The 25,930-nt window shown below is 32.9% G+C and overlaps 5 protein-coding genes across 10 annotated transcripts in view; 2 read left to right on the top strand and 3 right to left on the bottom strand.

The window, feature by feature from the left end:
- Positions 1 to 1,180: 1,180 nt before the first annotated feature.
- LOC110995927 (nucleolar GTP-binding protein 1) lies at positions 1,181 to 5,586 on the bottom strand. The gene is made up of 15 exons (XM_022263338.2): positions 5,432 to 5,586; positions 5,198 to 5,350; positions 4,991 to 5,112; positions 4,553 to 4,688; positions 4,177 to 4,278; positions 3,791 to 3,883; positions 3,573 to 3,722; positions 2,978 to 3,135; positions 2,708 to 2,849; positions 2,456 to 2,633; positions 2,271 to 2,380; positions 2,063 to 2,181; positions 1,806 to 1,939; positions 1,537 to 1,697; positions 1,181 to 1,456 (listed from the first exon to the last, which is right to left on the bottom strand). The coding sequence occupies exons 1-15, from the start codon at positions 5,477 to 5,479 to the stop codon at positions 1,301 to 1,303; spliced, it is 1,962 nt and encodes a 653-aa protein (XP_022119030.1). The 5' UTR covers positions 5,480 to 5,586; the 3' UTR covers positions 1,181 to 1,300.
- A 50-nt stretch (positions 5,587 to 5,636) lies between these two features.
- On the top strand, positions 5,637 to 13,050 carry LOC110995919 (presequence protease, mitochondrial). Of its 2 annotated transcripts, XM_022263329.2 has the most exons (4): positions 5,637 to 6,000; positions 9,754 to 10,163; positions 10,538 to 11,063; positions 12,640 to 13,050. In XM_022263329.2, exons 2-4 carry the CDS (start codon positions 9,762 to 9,764, stop codon positions 13,005 to 13,007), a joined length of 1,296 nt encoding a protein of 431 aa, XP_022119021.2. In that variant the 5' UTR covers positions 5,637 to 6,000; positions 9,754 to 9,761; the 3' UTR covers positions 13,008 to 13,050. The 2 variants fall into 2 exon arrangements, with proteins under 2 accessions (XP_022119021.2, XP_022119020.2); XM_022263328.2 differs by lacking the exons at positions 9,754 to 10,163; positions 10,538 to 11,063; positions 12,640 to 13,050 and adding an exon at positions 6,133 to 9,502 and having other exon boundaries at positions 5,659 to 6,000.
- Positions 13,051 to 13,158: 108 nt separating this feature from the next.
- On the bottom strand, positions 13,159 to 15,393 carry LOC110995920 (zinc finger protein 85). The gene is made up of 2 exons (XM_022263330.2): positions 14,582 to 15,393; positions 13,159 to 14,342 (listed from the first exon to the last, which is right to left on the bottom strand). The coding sequence occupies exons 1-2, from the start codon at positions 15,259 to 15,261 to the stop codon at positions 13,460 to 13,462; spliced, it is 1,563 nt and encodes a 520-aa protein (XP_022119022.2). The 5' UTR covers positions 15,262 to 15,393; the 3' UTR covers positions 13,159 to 13,459.
- Positions 15,394 to 16,372: 979 nt separating this feature from the next.
- Positions 16,373 to 21,289, bottom strand: LOC110995932. Its single transcript, XM_022263353.2, has 4 exons — positions 21,068 to 21,289; positions 20,158 to 20,304; positions 19,259 to 19,357; positions 16,373 to 19,138 (listed from the first exon to the last, which is right to left on the bottom strand). Exons 1-4 carry the CDS (start codon positions 21,282 to 21,284, stop codon positions 18,972 to 18,974), a joined length of 630 nt encoding a protein of 209 aa, XP_022119045.2. The 5' UTR covers positions 21,285 to 21,289; the 3' UTR covers positions 16,373 to 18,971.
- Positions 17,516 to 25,930, top strand: part of LOC110995930 (glutamate decarboxylase) — a 31,548-nt gene continuing 23,133 nt past the window's right edge. For 2 of the 5 annotated variants that reach the window (XM_022263349.2, XM_022263344.2), the window contains exon 1: positions 17,516 to 17,623. The gene's annotated coding sequence lies outside the window, so the exon portion shown is untranslated. Of the gene's footprint in view, positions 17,624 to 17,773; positions 17,991 to 25,930 lie in introns of those variants that run through there. The other 3 variants (XM_022263347.2, XM_022263345.2, XM_022263346.2) reach the window with 2 other exon arrangements.

Genomic DNA, 25,930 nt, shown 5'->3' with positions numbered 1-25,930 from the left:
TGTCGCTATAGAATATGACATCACATCATTATAGGATCCTTTTTTGCAAGTATCAACTCAATGTATGCAAGGACACAACTCCCGATCTCACTTGCACCCCGCTTCGCTTCGGTTTCGGGTATCTTCTGCCGATGGGCCTGGTCTATTGGATTCATTGTCAGATGAGCACTTTGAGCTGCTAGAGCTTGATGACGATGAGCTGCAGTCTGATTTTTTCTTCATTTTCAACACAAATTTCTATTTTTCTTTGTGAAGTGGTTGACGCAGCCTCGATTGCCGTTGCTTCCAAGGTATTTTCAAGCAACAATAGACCCCGACCCTTCATCATCTGCCAAATAACATAAAATATTCAATTTCATTCACTAATACTGCATTATCTCAAAAAATATGTTAAATCTTCTTAAAAATAAATTCTAAAACCAATTTTCAAAAGTATTCTTTTAGTTTAGATAATAAGTAGTAATTCTGAGTATAAAAAAATAATATATTGCTCTATTTCCAGAAATTATAACATTATTTAGGTTTACCATCAATAGTGCATTATTTAACTAATTTTCAGCTTTATCAAACAACACTGTACTATTTTTGAATAATTAAAAAAATATAACATACCCTCGTCACCAATACAGTATTATTTAGAAATACTATGATAACAGCAGAAGCAGGAAATTCACCAACACTGCATTAAATCTAAATAATTCGGAGTAATTTTCTACTTCATTCAACAATACTTAACCATTACAAAATAATTCACTGTTACGTAACGTCACTATATGCTGCTTCTGTAAACGAACAAGTCGCAACTGGAATTAGATTCTTATTCGCGGTTCGACTAGGCAGTTATTCATTCACCAAAAGAGACTTAGCACGACATCTGTTGGCTGTTTTAGCAAATAAAGATATGGCTGTCTTTGTGGTATGTGCGGGAAAAAAATGCCTATTTAACTATATAAATAAGTCGATTCGAGGATTTTTTGACTTAGTGCAGTATTGATCTGGGTGTGCGATATATATATAGCTAAAGGGACAATAAAACAGAAAATTTTCTCATTATCTTGACTTAAATTTCAGATAGGAAACGACTCACTACGATATAATTATGCTCGTCTTAATGTACCTTATAGCATAGTTCTTGGTAAAACGGTATGTTAATGTTAGGTTTAGGGTTGAAAAGAGACAATTAAATGTTCCACATTTTTTTATTAAAACATTAGACATATTATGTAGCTTTGTCGTATGAACTTCCGAATGTAAGATATCCGTAAATAAGTGGAATAACAATCCGGCGAAATGAATGAGCCTATCGCCTGTCCGTCTTGCCGACTCCTCTTTTGCCTGAAAACAAGTGTTTGGGCATCTTGGTGCCGATGAACCTGTCGGCCTCTCCCTTGAGACCCATTTTCTTGGTTTTCTTCGAAATCGCGATGTGAGCCATTTTCTTCGCGCGCTTTTGCATCTGCGGAGAGAGAGAAAGATATAATTTTGTGAAGGTCTAATTCGACGCAGTCGTCGTGATGAGTTGAATGTGGCTCTTACGGCGACGTCCTTGACGCCCTGCTCGTCTCTGGCCGGCCTCGAGACGGACCTCGTGCGGGGTTGGGACTCGAGACGAGCTCGCTTCGCCGGAGCTGACATGGAACGAGAGCGGGAGCGGGACCTGGTGAAGTGGGCCTCCTTGCTCTCCGACATGTCCACGCCTGTAATTTTTGCATAAAATAAGTAAATAGAAGAGAGAAAAAGAGAACACTTTAGGTACGAAGAATTCGATAATTAAACAAAATGCAAAGAAAGTCTCCGAAACTCACCCAAGCCTTCCATCTGCTGCCTTAGCTTGTTGGTGGACCGGTCCCTGTCCCTGGCGCGACTGGTCCTCGGCATCACTGGCTTCGTGGACTGCTTCACCAGGCGAGACTCGTCCTTTAAGATCGCCTTCTTGTTGCTGTAAAGCAAAACGGCTGGAATTAGATTTCTAAATACCTATCTGAAGAGGCGCATATTTATCTTGCAACCGCAGCACGACAAAGTTAAGGTAAAAATATCTCGAAGCTCGAAGGCAACCGACCGTATCTGGCGGGCCAGGTCCCGTATTTCCTTCATGGTCTCGTCCAGCTCGATCTTGGGCACGGCGTACATTCCTCCCGCTTCGCGCAACTCTTCTTCCTTCTCCAACTCGGCCAATTTCTAAAACAAATCAACAAAATTTAATTTCCAGCACAAAACTACCGGCCACGTTTCGCCATAATTATTTTGTCTAGAATGCGAAAGAGTACCTCAAATATTTCTGGATCGATGTAGTCCGCGATGTTGTGTCCCTCCCAGAACTCCGGGATGGCGTCGTGACGCTCCTCCTCGGCTATCTCCGAGTAGTTCTTCTGTAGATCTGGAAAACAAAATCCACTCGTTCAAATCGACTCCGACCTCATCACTTGGCCCGTGAGCGGTCGACGAGCCTCACCGAGAACATAATCGTCGCCCTCCTCGATCTCGATCTCCCTCTCGAGCTTCCTCTTCCTGTTCTCCTTCTCCATCTTTTCCCTCTTGGCCAACACTTGAGGCGGGATCACGGGCGGACGGACCTTGTTGTCCCGAGGCGACGGAACCGCCACGTGCAATCGATTCAAGATGCCATCCACCTGCAGACGAACATTGCTCTTTATAAGTAAGAATCGTTCCGAAAATGACATTCAAAGATTATTCTGCCATATACCTTCTTTGTCCTCATCTTCTCGGTGACCCTGTGGCCCAGGAGCCTCTCGCAGGCCTCGATCTTGACCTCCTGAACCCCTTCCTCCGTGAGGGTGGACGTCCTCATCACGGGCACCGTGCGAAGCTCCGAGTTACCGTCGGCGCTAATCGAGAGGAACCGACATTCTTATATAACTCTAAACTTAGGGAAATTTTATTTCAAACAATAATTAATTATATTCGAAAAGGATCACTCGTCCTGTTTGTATGGAGTAAAAGAAATAATACTCACTTGACAATATTTCCTTTAGCACAATTAGCTTCGAGCTCTTCAATGAGAGATCTCTTCTGCTCCGGCAACTCCTCGGGCTTCACGACGTCCATCTTATTGAGGACCACAATAAGTGGCTTGTTGCTGAACAGCGGCTTTATACTCTCGAAGAGCGATATCTAAGGTGAAACACACTTTATACAAATAACATCAAAATTTTGTTTGGCAAATTTCATCCCCCATTTCCCGAGGTCATATGTTGGATCCCCGGCTGTACCGATGGAGCTTCATTATATGAAACATTCGCTCGATCGTGAGGAAACCGGCTCCGCCCAATGAGCTGATAACCTACTTGCTTATAACATTGACAAATGAACATGAAACAGATACAGAAATTCTGAGGCCTAGACCTAAACTTGTGTAGAGCCAATTGTTTGTTTATAATATTTTAGTTGCAGTGTTTCTTGTCACGGGTAATGCACAATACGTACAGACATACTCTGCGACCATTTGACAGATATTAATGTCGGCCAATATTGACTGAGCACCAATATCACATTGACCTCAGCTTCAATGTGGCCACACACACAACATACATAATGTTTTAGTCACTCACTTGTTCTTCAATACTGTGTCCACACTGCTCCGAAGGATCTATGAAGTAGAGAACAGCGGCTCTCAAGTGCGCAAGAGCAGTGACGGCCTGCATTTCGATAACGTTGCGCTCCTCCAGCGGATGATCCAAAATACCAGGTGTGTCTATCACCTGATACATAATTAAAAATCATTGTTTTACAGTTCTGACAGTTTAAATACCCAACAGTGATAACATACCTGCCAACGCAAGTACTTGTAGTCAGTGTGACCAACATAAAGACTTTTTGTTGTAAATGCATAAGGCTGAACTTCAACATCGGCACGAGTGATCTGAAAATTTTTAATAATTACAAATATTTTTTTTACTAAACATTAATAAATCAAATATTAATGTCAAATATTTAAATATTCAGTCAAAATATTTTCTTTACTAAACATTAATAAATCAAATATTAATGTCAAATATTTAAATATTCAGTCAAAATATTTTCTTTACTAAACATTAATAAATCAAATAATAGTGTCAAATATTTAAATATTCAGTCAAAATATTTTATTATGATTGCTATAGTCAAACAACCAAATAAATAATATGTCTCATTAACAACCCTTTAAAATTTCACCTTATTAATGAAGCTTGATTTTCCAACATTTGGGAAGCCGCAGATAATGATGGTGCGTGTGTATGGATCTATGGATGGTAGACGAGACAAATGTTGCCGTACCTAAAATTCATAATTCATATTGGCTAATATATTAAATATAGTGTTATTTTAAACTACAAGTACATTAGGTAAATATGTGGTTATACTGTGTAGTAGTAGTTATAGTTGGAAAATTATACTAACAGGTTTTAATTTATTAATCACATGAACATTAACACAAATTTAAGACCTGAATATTATAAATAATAAAAAACATTTTTATTCATATGTATAGGCAATTAAGTATGTTATAAATAGAACTCATTATCAATTTTATAAAAATAATACTACTTACTTGTTCTAAATATGTCAAGTTGGCAGACTGCCTCTTCATGATTGTTGCCATTCGACCAAGAGCAGCCCTTTTCAGCTGTTTACACCGATATAAGGAATCTCCAAATTTAAGCAAACGCACATAGTCTTTGGCGACACTGGAATAAGAGTTACAGGCTAATGACCAATATATACCAAATACAACAATGGGTTTCATATACATCTAGCAACAAACTATAAGAACCAATTTAAAAAATTGTTCTCTTAAGCATAGTATGCAACAGTATATAAATTAGTAGCTGTATATTATATATTTATAGAAAATTAATATATTTGAGTATTTAAAAAATTAACAGATAAGTAGTAAGACAAAAACAGATTTATTATTCTGCGTGGCTAGAGCAGCAGAAGAGAGAGATTGTTGGAGCAAACTATACAGATATATACCCTGAGAACTTACTTATCAATCAAATGTCTGGCAGTATTTAACTGACCTAAGCCCAATTTATAGTGATCTTTGTCATAGAGTACATTCATTAAATCTGCATAAAATGGATGAACATCATCTAGTTTTGGAAATTCCTGAAATAAAAGAAGTAATCAGGCTAGTTTTAAGAATGCACACTCCTTTTTTATTTTACAAAAATGTATCAAATTAGTACCGTACCTGTATGATGCGAGATAATCTATCATGGAAGTTTTGTTGAGTAAATTTCACTTTTCTCATATAAAATGCACGTATCCGCGTTATTTTGTAATGTTTATGCACAACAGTTGGTGTTTTCCTTTGCGTTTTCGACAAAATTATATCAATAAAATCCTGCAAATAGCAAAATATGAAGGTTAGGTTAGGTTATGGGTCAGAAAATAATACAAGAAATATTTAATAGGGAAAACAAACCTTTGCCGTGGGAACCACGGCTATTTTCTTGAAGTTATATAAACTCATTTTTATTTATTCACATTTGCCTTTGATATAAATAATTATTTACCAAGTTCAACACGTAAACACGTGAAGAACTCGTAAGAAAAGAAAAATATTGTCAACATTCCTAATGTCAAAATTTACGGGTTAGGTTAAACGTCACTGTCAGTCGTCAAACTACTTCCCAGTTCCCATTTTAAAGTTAACAATTGAGAATAATTTCAACAAGGTCAACATAATTAGAAAAAAACTTGATCTATCCTATAAAATTTTGATAATTACAGGAAATTGAAAACATGTTTGGTACACTTTACATTTTTGTGAATGTACTGTAAATTAAGATTGTACTAGGATCTGTGTAAAGTGTCAACTATTATTTGCGGCTTTCCTCCGGCAAAAGAGGGCAAGAGGTTAGAAATTAATATTAATCAAGAAAAACCGAAGAAAATACTATTGACTGTGGAAAGTTGTTAGTAATATAATATAGGATTTGAGAAAATTCCAATCTGTTATAACATTTAAAAAATCTTCTGTCGTAATTGGCGGTGAGTTCACAATATTTCATCATTTCATTTGTTTTAAAATTATTATACGGTTATTATTTTTTTATAGGCTTTTAAAGTTAACGCTAATTATATTCGGTATTTAAAAAATAGTAAGTTAATATTATTTTCCAGAAACGAAGTAATAAAAATGTATTCAAGAATTGGATGTGTGTCAAGCAGGCTTCATAGAAAATTAAGCTCTTCTAGTCAAAAAAAATATAGTACTAGTATTCTGAATAAGAAAGAAAATGCTTCTAAAGGTATATTACCTGGCAAACTTTACCATGGCTTCATTTGTACGGATATGGAAACAATAAAAGAATATAATATGACTGCATATTTCTTGACTCATGAGAAAACTAAGACTGAGTACCTGCATTTAGAGAGAGATGATGCCAATAATGTGTTTTCGGTTGGCTTCAGAACTACACCTCAAGACTCGATGGGAACACCTCATATTTTAGAGCATACAGTTTTATGTGGTTCGGAAAAGTATCCTGTCAGAGATCCTTTCTTCAAAATGTTAAACAGATCTCTTGCCACATTTATGAATGCTTTAACGGGGCCAGATTACACATTTTATCCATTCTCCTCTCAAAATGAAACAGATTACAGAAATTTGCAAAAGGTTTACTTAGATGCTGTGTTTAAACCAAACTTACAAAGATTAGACTTTTTACAAGAAGGTTGGAGATTGGAGCATGAAAAGTTAGAAGATAAATCATCACCATTGTTGTTTAAGGGTGTTGTATATAATGAAATGAAGGGTGCATTTTCAGAGACCAGTTCATTATTTGGACAAAAGTTTTTAAATTCAATACTTCCCAAAGGTACATATGGTAATGTTTCAGGAGGAGATCCGTTATGCATTCCCAAATTGACACATTCTCATTTGAAAAATTTCCATGCTACTTATTATCATCCAAGCAATGCAAGAATTTATTCATATGGTAATTTTCCATTGGAACATAATTTGAAATTTTTGAATGAAAATTATCTAAGTAAGTGTGACTACTTGGATCCTAGCAATACCATTGTTAGTCCTCAAGAAAGATGGAGAAAGATTCAGAGAACAAATGTTTCTTGTAGAGTAGACGAGTATGGTGGACCTATTGAAAAACAGAATCAAATTGCAATTGGTTATGTAATGTCAGACATAACAAATGTATATGAAACATTTATGATGACAGCTCTTGCTGAATTGATGATAATAGGACCAAATTCGGCATTTTACAAAAGTCTAATTGAAAAAAATATATCTGGAGGTTATAATGCCCTTACTGGTTATGATAATCAAATTAGGGATACTTTATTTGTTGTTGGATTAAAAGATGTTGAGAGAACTAATTTTGAACTGATAGAGAAGCTTACAAATCAAACAATTGAAGATATTCATAAAAAAGGATTTGAGAGAGAACACATTGAAAGTGTTCTACATGGTTTTGAGTTGTCTATTAAACATCAATCACCCAAATTTGGTCTCAATGTACTTTTTAACCTAATGCCACTATGGAATCATAATGGTCCTATTTTAAAAGCACTAAAAGTGAATGAATTGTTAGACCAATTGAAGGCAAACCTACTGGATTCGCAATATGTTAAAGATGTAATTGAAAAATATTTTATACTTAATAACCATAAATTAATAATGACTATGCAACCTGATTCTAAGTTTGATGATATCTTTAATGAAGCAGAATCAAAATTACTTAAATTTAAAATTGAACAACTCACTAGTGATGAAAAGGAACAAATATTTAGAGATGGTATGGAATTGTCAAGATCACAAAAGAAAATTGAAAATCTTGATATACTGCCATGCTTACAAATAGATGAAATAATGTTAAGTAAGACAGCTCCAACTTTGAAACATTCAGTATCTGGAACAATTCCTTTGCAATTGTGTGAAGCAAATACTAACGGGGTTACATATTTCAAAGGAGTTCTAGGAACTGATAATTTAAATGAATCTCAAAGACCCCTATTGCCATTTTTTACCTATGTTATTGATAAGTTTGATACAAAGTCCTTCAACTACAGAGACTTTGATAAGTATGTAAGTAAATCAACATCTGGGTTAAGCTTCACCACGCATGTAACAGAACATATTGATTTAGAAGAACAATATGAACAAGGGGTGCTTATAAGTAGTCATTGCCTTGACAATAATTTGTCAAAAATGATGAACATTTGGTCCGAAATTTTCAACAAACCGAAATTTGAAAACAGTGAAAGAATGAAAATGTTACTCACAAACTACTGCTCATCTCTAACCAATGGGATCATAGATAATGGTCATGTTTATGCCATGCAGGCTGCTCGCTCGTTGGTTTCATCAGTAGATCAATGTAAGGAGAGTCTTCTTGGTATCAAACATGTCATGAATATGCAAGAGTTGCAGAAAAACCTTAAAATTGAGGAAGTACAAACTATTATTGATGATATAGGTAATAATATTTTACTAGGGGGAAACTTAAGAGCAGCAATCCACTATTCAAAAGATAATAACAATATCCACGAAGAAATAGATAGATTCTGTGTGAAACTTTGTGAGAATCAAGAGTGTAAAGATGTTAATAGGATTAACTTCACAGATTCGCATTCCCTACCAAAGGAAAACCAAGGTCTTCATGTATCAATGAACATTCCAGTTAATTATTGTGCAAAAGTAATTCCAACAGTTCCATATACGCATGCTGATTATCCGAAATTAAGAGTTCTTTCTCGATTTTTAACCTCCAAATATCTCCATCCAATAGTACGTGAGCAGAATGGTGCTTATGGAGGAGGAGCTATGTTGACAATGGATGGTATTTTCAACTTCTATTCATATAGAGACCCGAATTCACGTGTAACAATGGATGTATATGATGATACCACTGATTGGATGTCAAAGAATGCGAGTTTGGTGGACGACCAAAACTTATTTGAGGCGAAATTGTCAATTTTACAACAAATGGACGCACCCGTAGCTGAATACATGAAAGGAGTAGAGCTATTTTTGTATGGTATGTCATATGATATATGGAAGACTCAGAGGGAGAGAGTTTTAGCCGTAAAGAGAGAAGATATATTAGATGTCTGTCAGAAGTATTTGACGCCAGACAAGTGGGCGGGAAAATGCGTTATTGGGGAGGGTGCGTCACAACAAATTTGCAAAAGCAAAGAATCCTGGAAGAAAGTAAGCGGACCGCAAGAGAAAGAGAGTTGTTAGGCTTTTTAATGGCTTGTCATACAGGTCTAATAAAATCGGAACTTAATGTTTTATTTAAGGTTTATTGCATTAAAATGTATGCTATTCTGTTCCTTAAAAGATTATCTCGTTTATTATGTATGTACTGTTGTTTAAGTACTGATATGTGAAGACCATAGGATATAAAGCTTATTTATTTATAAAAACCAAAGGTCCTTAATAAGTGGATAAGCACTTGACTCTAAATGTTATATCTGTGCCCTCATAAAAAACCACATGTCTTTGTTATATAAATATATTATTAGTTTACGTGTTTGTATCATTTTTTAAATACCTTTTTTATGCTGTGAAACACAATGTCTCCAAATTCTTAATTAATAATGACCGTTAATATTGGTGAGATTTTGGAATTAGTTATTACCGATCATTAATATTTATTATAAAAATCTGCTGTGACAAATTAAAATTTATATAAGGGATACGTAAATACAATAATATCGTTTCTTATATGAATAGCTGTTCATAATGGTGTCGAGTCAAAACTGCTAATAATTTTTCAGAGACGACCATGGCTCTACCAACAGCATTTCATGAACCACAAGAATACTTTGAAGAATGTCTAAAATTATTTGAAGAATATCAACATTTATATATTTTTCCTAACACGGATTTAATTGTAAAACAAGTCTTAGAAAGTATTTCTGTGCAAGGACTTGAAGATGTGGATGTATTTGATGAAAGCTTTGACCTTTCGAAAAATATTTGCAACGATTATTTACGAAACTTTTTCCTAAAAACAGAAAGATTTAAAATAAGATATTCTGAATTTCAAGAACAGAACCTACCGTTTTTTATAGACGCCCCTTTGGGCCTTAAGAAAAAACACGAAATTACCTATTTAGCAGAGGAAATCGACGTTGTTTGTAAGGAGACAGACTGTGAAACTGTTGTTGATTTTGGAGCTGGTTTGGTAAGATTTAAAATTATTATCTTTTACATATAATAAAAAAACTGGGTGGGCGTTTTTCAACCCCGAAACAATCATTCTCTCTGCATTAGTCGGGCATGAGCTAGCATTCTATATAGGTACTAGGTATCTATGTACTGCATTGCGATTTGCGGCTAATACACCATCCAAACTATGTTCAGTGTACCAAAATTAATCAGTATCGCTCAAACGTGATAACGAAATATCCCTTCTAATGTTAAGACATAATATATTTAATATTTTTACAAAACATCATTTATAAGCAGAAATAAATAGATATCATATACAAATTAAAACAAAGTTTTTCCTCCACTTGTGATCGGTTTAAAAATGAAAAAATTTGATTTTTCTTACAGGGATATCTAGACCAACAGATTTTTAAAACTAGTAATTTCAAAGTATTAGGATTGGAATGCAACGAAAATAATTACGTTAACGCAAAAAAGAGACAAAGAAAGTATCATTTTGATTCTTTGGAAAACGTGAAATATATTAAGCATACAATAACCGAACATTCAAATTGTGAAATATTGAAATTTTTAAGGGATAAGTTTCAGTCTGAGCAATTTTGCATTTGTGGCTTGCACGCCTGTGCTGATTTGACAGTTGACGCAATCAATTTGTTTTTAAAAATGGATCAAGCACGCGCCATTGTTATAATGCCTTGTTGCTATCACAAAATTTCACAAAATGATGATGGGCTGTTTAAAAACTTTCCATTGAGTTATTGTTTGAAACGTACCAACAAAAGCTATAATGCAAACTTAAACATACCTTTCTTGCGGTTAGCTGCTCAGCCGCCTAGTAAAAGTGATGAAAAATTGGAAGATTTAGTTTTTTCCCTGCTGGCGCGAGCTACACTTCAAAAATACGCGTATGAACGTAAGTGTGATAGACAAAAATATCAATAATTTTTTTTCGTCTCAATCTTAATAGGAATCAAATTTTCCACCTAATATAATATGTACTATGAGGGATGTTCAGTAGAAAGTGACATGAGTATATATGGGAGTTTCAGGTTTGTGTATGTCTTTTCCGAATCTAGTTTCCTTTTTGAAAAACTTTTCCTTCCGATCCCTTAAAAACCGCGGCGACTACTGCGTCATCATCTTTAAATGTATACGTAGCCGAAACTAGCTTCAGATAGGGGATGGATGATGTTTCATCGCTACTCTTGACTTGTGCCCCGCGCACAAGTTCAGCGTTATTTTGATACATAAAAACAACTAAGTACAGCGAGTTTGTTACGTCGTTGCTTGCATATTCTTTCATCATTCATGCAACTTTGTTATTCGTCCCTTGTGTAAAGTCTTCTTAATAGTGCCTCCTTAATAAACGATTAATTTTTTTTTTGTTGATCCACTATCGACGTAGGGCGTGCAGGGTTTGTCGTTACTGGGAATTCTTCCTCGTTTGAACTCAGCACACCAACAAACACCTGTATAATATGGAGAAGCATGAACCTTTAATGTTACTCATAAGCCTTAATTTACAAGTTTCATAGTAAAAAGGTTCAATTGTACCCATTTTTAAGAACACGTTCTGACTGGGAATGCCGTCTTGAGTCGAGCTCGTTTAATCGAGATCTCGTGTGATTAAGAATAACTATCTCGTGAGATATCGGGTAGTGTTCGAAAACCAATTTGTTTTGAATTAAAAACGAAAAATGCGATGAAGCCTGGTGTGGATTAATTACGAGGTTTTTAAGATACGGAAATATTTTTAAGAAAAATATTTATTATAACGGTTCCTATTGTACTTATAAACTAATATTTTAACACAAGCCTTCGAAGTGATGAATAAAAAAATAATTTTCAGAATGACTTCTCTATATCTATTCTAGTTATTTAGGGAGTGATTTTGGAAATAACTAATTAAGATGCAGTCTCCAGAGAGCTGTTTGATAGGCGCCATCTAATGATTCTCTGTTCAGCTAAAAGTGCACCCTAAGAGTCAACGCTGGTTGGCATCACCGTGAATAAGTGAACTTTTAAAAGCTACCCCTTGCCACTCGCAGTCTTATTGGTTTTAATAGGAGCAGCAGATGCAAAACTTCTGTTATCATTCTAGGCAATTCACCTTAGTTTTGCTCGTTTTAGGCGTTTAAAAGGGTAGGTATATGACGATATTATATTTTTAATTTTCTTCCGTAAGTTATATTTGCTGCTTCGGTTGCATTTATTCGACGCTCAGTGTATCTACGCTTGTCACGAGATCGGCATTGGATTTCCTAATTCCGACAACGCAGACAAACGAAAAAAAACAAAAGAGATTTAATGGCTTTTTCTTGGTAACTATATATGACTTAACAATGTAACTATTACCTAACAGTATATTTTTACCCAGGAGAATGTACCGCATTATCACTCTTTTTTGAACACCCCCCGTAAATATACTGTCTTTTTCTTTGCCATGAAATTTCCTTTGTGATTCTTCAAATTGTTTGTTTGTTTTACAGATAATATAATTTTAAGGCGCAAGAAACGAAAAGCTGTGCGGTTTAAAACGAAACAAAGGGATTTCAATACCTACGTCAAAGACGCGGTGGAAAGTGGATTTTCTTTTATTTTCACCGCAGAGAGTGAAATGAACACCCCTGATTTAGACGAACTGTCATTAGTTTGGCAGCAGCACTCTTTAATGACATTTAAAAAGGCCGCCATATTTATTGTATTACAAAATAATTTGCAGCAGATCTTTGAAAATTTTATTTTGTACGACAGACTATTGTATTTAAAAGAAAATGGTATAACAAATTGTGAATTTAAAAGAATTGTAAATGATAAACTATCACCAAGATGTTTTGCTCTTATTGCTAAGAAATAACTTTAAAAATAAATATTGTGAATTTTTTTGTGGGCTTTTTTGTTAAGAGCACTTTTGTCACATCTGAACTACTGGTCCATCCTAGTTGGTGTTAGCTTACAGAAGTAATTATTTTTTTAGACATTGGAAATATAATTTATAATAACATGAATCAAACTTATAATAAATTGTTTATTACTGCAAATCTCTTGAAGAACATAGTTTATACACTGTACTTATAAAAACTATAAATCTTATGTTACAAATCATAAAAGATACACTATTGCAGAACTTAACCTACATAAAATTTAAAAAATACAATGGCAAGTCATAATGGCAATTAGTTGTGTATATATTCTGTATTAGATCACTCAACAAAATATTATGTATAATGTAATGTACCTTTTCATGTTGTAAATAGAGTTGGTTCATTTTAAGGTTTGCCTTTAACTTTATTTACCTATATGTACTTACTATTCATTCAGATCTTCCTTTTTAACTTTTTTCTTTCCCCGTTTAGCTGGAATCATGATTTTAGTTTTCCACTCTTCTGTGGAAGCATCTTGCATCTGAATCAATTCCCCTGTATCTAAATTAATAGGGAACACTCCTTCAGGAGTTATCTTCTTTTTAGATGTATCCATATTATGTCTTCTTTTTGTGTGTTTGTTGTAGTTGGACCAATTAGTAAATTTCATTCCACAGAACTCACAGTCATAAGGTTTATCACCTGTATGTTGACGTTCATGATTTTTTAGAATTTGTTTAAATCTAAAAGCCTTATTACAATATTTACATACATGGGGCATTGAGTCAGTGTGTATAATTTTATGTGCATTTAGCTGGTATTGAAGCCGGAAACATCTGCCACATTGCTCACATGAGAATGGTTTTACACCAGAATGCATCTCCACATGTCTACGCAGCATATTTGGAAACATGAAAGATTTATTGCAGATCCTACATACATGGGGTCTCACTTCATTGTGTGCCATTATATGTGATGTTAATGTACCTTTATTATAAAACATTTTTCCACAACGCTCACAAGTGTAATCTTTCTTACGATTATTAGCATGTATTTTCTTATGATCACGCAAACTATTTGGAGTTTTATAAACTTTATTACATAGTTGACAAGTCAGTTCTTCAATAGTGAGTGGAGCCCCCCTTTTTCTATTAGGTTTACGTTTTGGTTTATTTGGTTCAAACTCTTTTAAGTGTTCTTGTAATGCTTTTTTTGTAAAAATTTCACCACATAGATGGCAAGCTTCTTTTTCTTTTCCCAAGTGAAATTTGAGATGTGCATTTAGAACCTCCTCATCAAAAGATTCATCACAGTATTCACAACGTTTCCTGAAAACAGTTAATTTAATATTTTATTAATACAAATCAGATTGATGCCTCAGAATTTTGGTATTTTTAAAGATATATATATCTTTCTAACTAAAGTTCTCTATTGCCTATGGTTTGCAATCAAAACAAATGATCATTTCATTTTTAAGTGATAACAGGTTATTAGTATATATAATAATAATAGTAAATAGAAAGTTTAATTTTATTCTACCAAGTTTGTATTCTAAAACAGTTATTACCGCAGTTTCCGTTTATGTTTTCTCACATGTGAGATAAATTGCTCAAAAGTGCTAAATTCAAAATCTTTACAGTACACACAAGCAAAAGCATTACACCTCCCATGAGTCATTTGGCTGTGCAGTCTTAGTGTCTCTATATTTAAAAATTCAATATTACAACTAGAACAGGTCCAAGGATAATGCTTCCACTTAGTTAATGTTTTTTTTAAACTGTTTTCTTCGGACGCATAAATGCTAATTTCTGGGATATTTCTAATTGCAGCTTCAATAAAATCTTTGACATTTAATTCAGAATCATCTTTTGGTTCAGGTTTCACTTCAACTTCATCCAAATCGTTGACATGCTCCACTTTAACATCACTGTCTATTAAATCAGTATTAAAATTCTTTTCATCTTCCGAGAAATAAAGGTCAACTTCAGAATTGGGAAACATGCTATCGAGAACGGTCTGGGCTATCATTACGTTGTTCAGAAACTCATAGGCTTTATTCAAAGATTCGTAACATACAAAGCATACCATTTTAGGTAAATTTTCTTTTAAAATATCAACATATTCAGCATTAACAAACAAAAGTTTTTTATGTATTTCTTCGAGTTTGTTTTCTTCATTCATATTTAACATTTTTTCACTGTTCTTGGGCTCCGCACAAAACCGGCAGTATGTGTTATTAATTTCCATTTTAGGATAGCCTAATATAGCAAGCTTTTAAGTTACATTAGCATTTTATTATATCATAGATAAATGAATCATGATGTCCCAAACTATTATAATATGATTAAAAATATACAATAATATTATAATCATTCAAAAAACTAAATAATAAAAACATGACAATTGACAACAAAAACCTGACATTCAGATACTTTTAGTCACCGTCAAATGCAAATAGCCACTGGCAATACAAGTATCAAGAATATCCTGATCATAGAGTATAAAACTAAACCTTGAGAGTAAGTTTTAACAAATTTTATGAATAAATTTAGAAATTGCGTTAAACAGTCATAAGGAAGCTCGTGCGCTCTCTGTATTATGTATTCCAATACCAATGAAATATTAGGTATTTAAGTTTTCTACCAGGTATTCGTACTAATAATTATTAAGGCCTAATTCTTCCTTACTGAGACTCAGATATCCACCCCGGCTGATACTTCTTACCTCTCCTATCCATAATATATCTATATCCTATATCTGTGCCGATCGGTGGTAAGTCTCAGCCCTGGTTTAAGCGTTCTTGCAAGGCGGCCTCGCGTCAAAAGCGAGAATGCTTTAAGGCATGGGTAGAAGTGGCGAAATCTAATACGAGCTAGCTAGCTAATACCAGCGAACTCAAAAAAGCATATAACTCAACCTCCAGGTCCTTCAAACGGGAAATCACTAAGGCAAAGTCAGAGCACATTGCCGGATTTGGCGAGAGATTGGACCAACTCCCTTCGGGGACTCGAGCCTTCTGGTCTCTCGCCAAAGGTGTCCAAGGGATTATTTTTTAAATACTTATATGAAAATATACTTACAAATCTTTCTTCAAATATTACATGTCGAATTGGCGTTTTGTCGAATTGAGTTCCTGCGTGATACTAACTCATTCTGCTCACTGTATAAATAATAATTTTGAAAATATAAATAGAAAATTTTTTATCAGTTAAAAGAATATATAATACTTGAAGTATAAAGTAAGTAGTCATATGTATTGTTATTAGATTTATAACCGACGGTCTAATCAAATTAATTATATGATTTGAAAGTAGTTATACGAAAATGTAGTTATGTAGGTGGCAATAAAAGTACTTGATAAGTATGTAGGTATATTTTATTGGTATTACTACGAACAGATATAAATCTACAACAGGCCAGGCTAATTTAAAAGCACATGGAAGATGTTTTTTGTTATCGTTAGTTAAATATAATTTCTGTTAAAACATTAAATAGTATTAAAACTGACTCAAAAAATACGTGACAATTAAAACTTGAAATAAACGGGTTTAATACATATTATAGTTACTTATAAGAAACACCATGAATATTCAATAAGTTCTAACTTTTTTACTGAATTTGTATTTGACTTTATTGACTATGACTATAATAGTATTATGACTTTAACCTGAATCATATCTTGATAATAAAATTATGTAATTCTGAACTTCTTCATTCCTTTGCAAAAACAAACTTACGATATTTATGACCCCCGACGGCCCATCCGAAGTCCCAACCTTTTTAAAATTGTCCTCACTGTAGCTGACTACAAAGATAATGTGACGTCATCTTATTAATGAATTCGATGAAACACAATAAAAATCTTACGTTTAATGTTTTAATATATTTAATTGCCGGAGCAATAGCGTATTAATTATTTATATAATATGTATATATTTTTCAATTTGAATTAGTATATGACTATGGATTCACTATAACTATCGACTCTAATAGCCGTTTATTTATACATTTAGCAGTATCGGGAAATAAATTTCTTAAGCCTCATTTATTTGTTAATTTATTGTAAGAGCCCTGTGACAGTTTAATAACATATTATACTGCTGATGGTAGCGGCATTTTTCCGATGTATATTTAAAATACACTAACCTCGTACGTAATTTTTAATTAATTTTGGGTTAATGATTAAAACAAAGTCTACTTGATTTTTTACAATAAGAGCGAAAAATGTAACATCATAGTTATATCTACATTACGAGAAACTAACCTACTGTAACATTACACCATTGAATACGTATCGATACCTAACACTTATTTAATGGAAGACATATGTGATATTGTTTGTTACGATAATTCTTGGTTGTTCTATGCTAACCTTAAGTACGATTATTTGCTACAAAATTAAAGTTAAAAATATCTAATATTTCTTTACAAATTTCAAATTTTATTTAATACATGTATCTCGGTCTAATTAAGACAATCTTTGCTTCTTTTACAGTGATCATGCACAACAAAAAATATCAGAGAGCATAGGTCAATGTCTACGTATTTCGTTTAAATAAGTTTTATTTACGTTTTGGGTACACACTATCGGAGACCTCCGACCAATTATGTAAGTTTTACAATTAAGATTATTATATACATTAACACGTCTTAAAAATATTAATTGTGCAATACATTAGTGAAAATATAGGTATATAAATATAAACTTTCTGCATCGTGTAATTTATATTACGGTACATAATTCATTTATCTACTGATTGTGATACTCGTGTAAACTAAAACGGAATTGAAGAATTAATAGCAAGGCCTTATTAACACAGATTGGAGAGTGACTTCATTTCTATTCTAGTTGTGTTTGTAACGAAATGTGTGTATGTGTAACGTAAACATGTGGAAGTGTTAAATGAAATTTGTCACACAGAAGTGATGCTTTTTAAGTTAAACAAGTCTGTGTTAAGGGAAAAAGACAGTTTAAGGTAAGTTGCCTTTTTTAATTTTACAGTTAATTCTAACAATAATTTACACTTTATCAAACATATGGTCGATTTACCTCCGAACCATCTTAACATGTGATCCTATCATTAAAATTCTACAAAAAGATCTACAAACATCAATTCTACTCGTCTACTACACGAATTTTAAAATTGAAAACTTTAGGGAGTCAACATAATTTCTTTTAGGACATCATTGTGATACGTCAGCGAATTATTAACCTCGGGCTGAATTTGATTTATGATTTTTTTAAACTAATCATTATATTAAAAAAAGTATGGATATGTTTATGTTAACTACCATTAGGCGATAGAAATGAAAGAACTGCACATGAGATGGTCTTTTGCCTGTATTCCCGTCACAGTATGTCCTCATTTAATAATTGACTGGTAGGTTTCAACAAAAAAAAAGAAAAGTGACAAATAAAATTTAATAAACATAATTAACTAAAACTAAAATACAAATTCTTTTTGTATTTAATTCTAATGCTAATTGTGTATTGTCTTTTGCACAGTATCTCTTATGTACAACTTAAAACTATTTTGAATATATATTCTTATTGATATGTCGAATTAGATTTAAAGTGTTATTATAAAGAGTTAGTTATACATACATTATTTTATTTAATTTCTGATTTTCAAAGGAGCGAAAGATCATAAGCTTACGACTAACTTGCCATGTCAACGAAATCTGATCATGTTAACATTTATATGATTAGCAAAATTATAATTAACTATAGCAAATCGTTCACTGGTATCGTTAAACTTATTTCATTTTATCTGAAGTTATCAAGTCTTCCCGTTACAATAAATAAAACATTAAGATTAATTTTCGTTAAAAGCATAAAATAGGTTATCGTTAAAGATTGTTTTAATACTTTGTTTCCTTAATATATCCATTACGTGAATATGTCATGTTGCGGAAAATGATTGATAACTTCTGTTGTCATTCTGCGTCATAGTGGATTAAAAGGGGGTCCTGTCGCAGTTACAAGCAGCACCACCCTGTCCTTGACGGCATTGCACGTTGCACCAGGCCTGCCAACCTTCACTAGTGTCCAAACGCACATTTAGAGCGGTGCCTACTTGAAGTGGCTGTGGTTGCGCTGAAGTGTTTTCACATGGCGGGCACCCTGTTCTTATAAAGTTGGCTTGTAATATGTATATCGAAACACTTACGTATTTGCCGTAAAATCTGGGATGTTGTTACCAGATTCTACAGTTTAATTCACTTATAAAAGAATACTGCTTACCATTAAGAGTGTAGGCGTCGGTGTCACAAAATGCGTGGCAGACCATGGTCCAGTTTGTTAGATGCTTCATGAGGTCGGAGCACGCGCAAAGTGGTTCCCCTGAAATAAATTATTTTTAGTAGATCTGATGAGATGTTGTTTATTATGGCAAGCGGTTTTCATCTGTCGATATAAGCTAGTCATTGTAGGTCAGATCGTTGTATGTGGATAGACCTTTGTATGAAAATGACAGTTCAAGTGTGCCAATATCTTATCTTAATATTTTAACTTACATCAGTTTTTAAAATAATAAACAAGCGTTTTAAACATAGAAATGTATATTTTAATATTATTTGTACGGTTTTATTTACTTTATTTGGTTTATATTGATCATCAAATATGAGTGTAAAGAGCGGAGACATTACATAATACATTCTATCCGTCGCGTCGCCGAAAGTGGATTCTCTTCGTAAAGTTTGGTTATTGGGATGCAGATAGGAGAACGATCGACATTCTGACCACCGTCTGATCTCAGATTGTTTTAGATAGAATCTGAGATTGTGGATTAATGATTAGGTTCGGGCTTTAGATAGTGGTATAATTAGATAGATTAATTATAAAATTCCGCACATATGTGACGATAATGTTGAGCAGTGTTGACCTAGTGAATTGCTTGCACTCTATTAATGGACTTTCTTTCTATATGTTATTTATCAGTCATCCACCCATTACCCAAAAACTCGATGGCGGGGAGTGTGTCAGGTGCAGAAGACTACCTACTTACTGACTAATCTTAGAACTAAAAAATGATCACATATCAGATACAGAAATCTGACTCCAAAAACAAGGTTTCATTAATTAATATGCTATATGCGTCTAAATCAGTAATATAAATACATAAGGGTTACTTTAACACTTACCGAGCTGATTCTCACAAAGGACAGGGCAAACGGCGACTCTGGGCTCTCCGAACTGCTCACTGCTAACGTTTCCACTCTTCAAAGCATACTTAAGCCCCACCGGCATCAGCTCGCTGCAGGTGGATCCGCATGCTTCGCCGCCGAGTCCTATATTATTTATACATTTTTATAAAACATGAACAATAAAACAATCAACACTAATCAATAAGAAATGATTTTTCTATAGGTACTACTATATTTAAAATAAGGTGGTTTTAAACTAAATAAAACCTCAGCGCTTATTCGCCAGTTAGTTTGTAAGAGGTTTAGTCCACTTATTTATATCGTCATCTTTTGTCGTAATGTAGAATTAGCCTAAGGAGCTGAATACTTGTATTATACAGTAATTTGTTTTTGTAATTTTTTTATGTATGCCTTAAGTTAAATTAAGTTTCCTATCTTTAAAAGTATTTTAATCACTTTATTATATTAACTTATAATATATTGGGATGGTGTCTTTGAAACTAGACAGACTACAACTTAAAAAAAATATTATCATATTACAGTTAACAAAGCTACCTAGGAATTTTATTAGGTTAGGGTTTGTATAGAAATAATTTAGTTTATAAATCAGAAGAGTGAGTAAAGGATTTCTCTACCAAATCTATATTAAACACATACAGGCGAATTAAATTTATTCTGATTTACCTCTGAATAATAGGAAACTATAATACTTCTTTTGAAATATATAATATTAATATTTTCATAAAGTATTGCAATCAAATCTATGAAAGAAGATACAACACATAAGAGACAATCACATAAAACACTTACCACTTACATAAAATCACGTTATCACTGTTACATAATATAATCCCAATTTTCTTATTTAGGTAAAAAAGAAAAATAAAAGAACAAAAAAGAAGAAAACCTGAATGGCACAGATCCGCACACACGGTCGGTCTCGCGGGAACTGCCGGGATTCTCTGATCCTTGCGAAACTGCGTCAAGTATATCCGGTCCAATTCACCCCCGTCGTACTTAAGTTGTACAACCACTTCCGGCTCGCTGATTGGTTGCTGGACGCTCGACTGCGATAGGTCGAACGCGGCCACGCCCAACAACGACACAGCTAAAAGTCCTAACATCTGGAATTTTGTTTTTCCATTATTTGTTGTATTATAACTTACAGAAATGCTATACATAGATACGTGCAATATAAATTGAGAGACTTATCAAATTTTCAAATTTTTCACGAAATATATTTGTTATTTTTAGTTAAGACTTATAGATATTGAAGGGAAATTAAAAAAATTAATATCTTCAACATTCTTCTGTATTTACATTTCAACGTCCTAATCTCGTAGAAACATCGTAGCTAATTCTCGTAGCACCAAGCTACGAGTATTAGCTATGAAATAGGTTCTTTTTTACCTTTTATTGCGCATATGAAGTCCAAAGTTCCTTAATCTTAAAGATTGTTACTAGCAGCTTGTCGTAGGTTAAAATATAAATAAGAAGACTTGCATGTTTGGTTTTTACATATAGATAACATTTAAATCACCTTAAAACTGATAATCAAACGATTCGCGATTTAGGGATCAAGCATATTTTATGAAATATTAAAAACAGCTCTACTTTACTTTAGTGTGACACAAAGTATATGAGTTAATTAAAGTCATATACTTTGTCATAGACTTGACTAGACTTGCTCTATTAGTGGTGGCTGATTACGGACAAGCAAAGGTAAACTAAATCGTAGTTCTCGTGCTACGGAAACACTATGATTTCGGTCTAGTGTATCGTATGTTATGAATGCGATATCGCTATTCTAAAAAGCTAACTCATACAAGCAAGTGTATTATTAACAAAAATATTATGCTTATGCTGATTTAATTCTGTAATAGATAAATGTTATCTTAATATAAATCTCCCTCAATTAATAAAAATGTAATACAATTGTGTGTTAATCAATACTGTAAGCATCCCGCCATTTTGAAAACAGCCTTCGTTAGAGCAAGACATTTGGTTAAAACGAGACGGGGCATCCGGTATTGATCTGAGGCTTTGTGTACAACCTTATGTGCTTGATAGGAGCTTTACATGGGCTATATAGTTGATAAGTATTGACTGTATTTTGATGTAGTATAAAACCGTTCAGTGTTATTATTATTGTTAATAAAAATGAGTCTTGTTGTTAACAACTAACATATCTTCATCTTAATTTTTGGCATTTTGAAAGAATCAATCGTATTGTACTTATATACACTTTTTGGAAAAACATAGAAACTTGAACGTGGGATAATTTTTACCGTTTATCATTAAGATACAATTGTTAAGTAATCAAACATATTTATTTATTTATTAAGCATAACATAGATTCCATTACAAAACTTATAAATTACCAGAAACATTTATAAATTGGGTAATAATAAATTGAGCCTAAGGGTAAAAGCAATAAGTTAAGAGCCTTTCAAGTTAAAAAGTTATCATAGTTTAATCCTAATAAATAGTAAGTTTAATGAGTTTTAGTAAAGTCCATTGTTAGTTAGAAACTAAGAAAATATTACTGACTAAACTTGCACCAATAAAACGATAAATGTGCTTAAAATTACGTCTTACCATATTGCTGGACAGAAGAAATCTAAATCTATTCGCTGGATTTTATCTAAAAACATCGATGCATGTAATTGACTATAGATAAATGTCCGACAGAGACCTTTCAGAGGTAAAACATACAGATAATAGTGACTACATTGTACTTTTGAAAACTTTGTATATATTTACATTTATTTATTAACTTGCACTGCATATATATACGTTTAGATAACATTAATAAATAACAAGCAATCTCTTCTAGGCAGATCTAAGCACTTTCAAGTAAGCACAAACAAAAAGAAATAAAGGTTAAAGGAAAAAAAGTACTTATACAAAATATAATTAATATTTAAGTCTGACACTTGTTTTTAATTCGACAATACAAATTACTTTAGTTAGAAATAATTTAGCTTTCAATAAATTTGATACGCTAAGTTATTTTTAAGAAAAAAATAAACAAATCCATATTTTATGAATTTTTACACAATAAAGGTAAATTTGCTGTTTTTTTTTATTTATATGACCTAAACATCATATCAGGCAGATTTGTGGCCGATAACCAAGGCAATATCAAAGCTTCCCTTTCCTAAAAAGGGACTTTATTTGCTTAAAAAGCTTGATCGGCGAGACCCGTTTTACTTCTCGTGCTATATCATAATATTTATCTTATTGACATATTTGATAGAATTTTTAGAGCCTAGAGAAAGATCGCACCCGTCTCTTTCGAAAGTGGGACAGTTAACAAGTAAATGAAACAACTTGTCGGCTGAGGTTGCACAGGTTTCTTGTAGATCTAATTTGTCTACAATATACTCTGTAGTTAATACTCTGTGTTCACTAAATCCAACACTTGAGATCATATCTAGAGCTTTCAACTCGGACAAGCTGTCGATAACGTTGATTAACTTCGATCGACTTGTTTTTTGTTGAAATCACTTATCTAGTTTTAGGTGTTTTATGTTAAATTTATTAACACACAATTTTTAAAATAAATTTTTGACTGACACTGACTGACTTTTAATTTGCACTATAAAATATTCAGTACATATATTGTAATTCAGGTAAGTTTTATGGTTTGTAAGAGGTCAATCATTTCAAAGGAGAGGATTAAAAGAAACTGACCGATTCTGTGTTATCACTTTATTACGTATACCATTTAAAGTCTAATTACGTAAATATTAAAAATTGATTTATCATTCATATGAAATTATAACAAAGAGGTCAAGTATATTTTAACTAATGCAGGCGATTGATATATTATACGTAATGTTTACGATAGTTTGTTAGTTATGGTTTCATGTAATTATAATTTTTTTGATGATGATGATTCATTCATAAACGTGAAACGTTATAATTATCAATATCGTTTTGCTGTCGTCGTGCAAGACACATAAACTGAAATGCTTTGATTTCGAATTAAATATTTCAAATTACTTTCATTTTCAGTAATTTGCAGATTCTCATTTTGTTTGAAGAAAGTCTTTTCAATGCAGAATATTTTAAAATAAAGTCTTCATTTTCTTGTCTTAAATATTTATTAAGGGATCTTTAAGAAAATTTTCATGACTAATTAAAAGAATGCTGTCGAACGAAGGGTAGGAGTAAGGGCGGGAACCGCCCACGCCCGCCCTCTGACGTCATACGCCCTCCACAGTGGGGGCAAGTATTGAACGGTGAGGTTTACTATATTTGAAGTTGTGTTACAAGTCTTCCACAGCTTGCACTCGTGACTTTGCTCGTATTCATTTTGTATTTAACATATATCGTTAGTTACGTGAACAAATGCTAAAGCATTATAAAAAACAATGAAATCTTCTCTTAAGGCGAAGAAAATCAAATGCTTTTTTTCGCAATCGAGAGTTTAAAAAAATATAACAAAAAGGTAGATAGTTTTCTCCAAAAATTACTCTAATATATTTTTGAGCCTTCATTTTTTTTTCAAGTCATTTAGACACAAATAAGCTGTCTACTTTGTTTTGTATATTTTCAATATGATACTTTCCAATTATTTATCCAGTCTTTACTTATATATTAATACATTAGGTATTCGCTTGTGTCACTTTAACATGGGATTGATATTGAGATATTAGACTTGTAGTTTTTGTAACTAAAACAAGTTAGTTGTAAAACCCATTTTTAACACCCACACAAGAAAATACTCACGACAGCATAAATTCATTTATCGCGCTTTGTATGTAGGATAAGTCAAACTTCACATAAATATATAGAAATTAAAATTAAATTTTAATGATTACTTTAATTTACTTAATTTATGTAGTTCATGCAGTACGTTTTTCTTTTGTACAAAGCAATTAAATAATGAAATCAACCAGTTATCATTGCAATATATAATTAAATATAATTTACTCATTAAAGAAAATATTACAATAATTGACATACATGATGTTCTGTTTTGTGAACAATTTGAGTTCTTGTTAATAAATTAACTATCTCCAAAATCTTTTTTGCTGATAATTTAAATAATTTCTTAGTAATATACTTACTTACTTTATTTTATCATAAAATATAACATACGTATACGCAAAGCGTTATATTTCGAATATTGTGAACATTTGGTGTTCTGACTGCCTCTTTAAGTAGAGGGAAGGAAAAGTTCGATATTGGAATCTTCTATTAATACCTACTTCTTTCTAGTATTAGTATATTGGTCATGTTTCCACTATAAAAACACCATTCCTACAATCAGCGGGTATATTTTTGCTATTTTTAACGTTTTTACCTTCATTAAGTAATAAATTGTTGATATCACACAAACGAACTTTGTGTGATATCCACAACACACACTTAACTAATACACGTCTCACTCATATCACTTACAATACTTAATTAAGAGTTTAATGAAGGTCATATTTTACAAATTTCTCTTAGAAAACGCCAGCCATGATCTTTATGACTCATCTAGCAATAGTACCTGTGTTAATCTTCACCAGGCACTCGTTCTCTGTACACCTTCGCTTAAGAGTTTCGTAGATTTAGGCTTGGTTTTTCACCGCACCAGAAGGCATTCTTGTTCGGTGTGATCATTTAATACAATCCTTTCCATCGCCCAAGAGATTAAGGACATCCCATCCCAGAATTTTGGACAACCTTATAAGTGAAGGCTCAGTCTAATTGTTAAGGAGCCTACCTCGCTCTGAGGCGTTCCATTTAAGGCTTGAAGTGCAAGGGAGAGCGC

This window comes from Pieris rapae, chromosome 15 (assembly GCF_905147795.1).
Source record: "Pieris rapae chromosome 15, ilPieRapa1.1, whole genome shotgun sequence".
NCBI classification, from domain to species: domain Eukaryota; kingdom Metazoa; phylum Arthropoda; class Insecta; order Lepidoptera; family Pieridae; genus Pieris; species Pieris rapae.
This window is presented reverse-complemented; position numbering and strand designations above follow the sequence as displayed.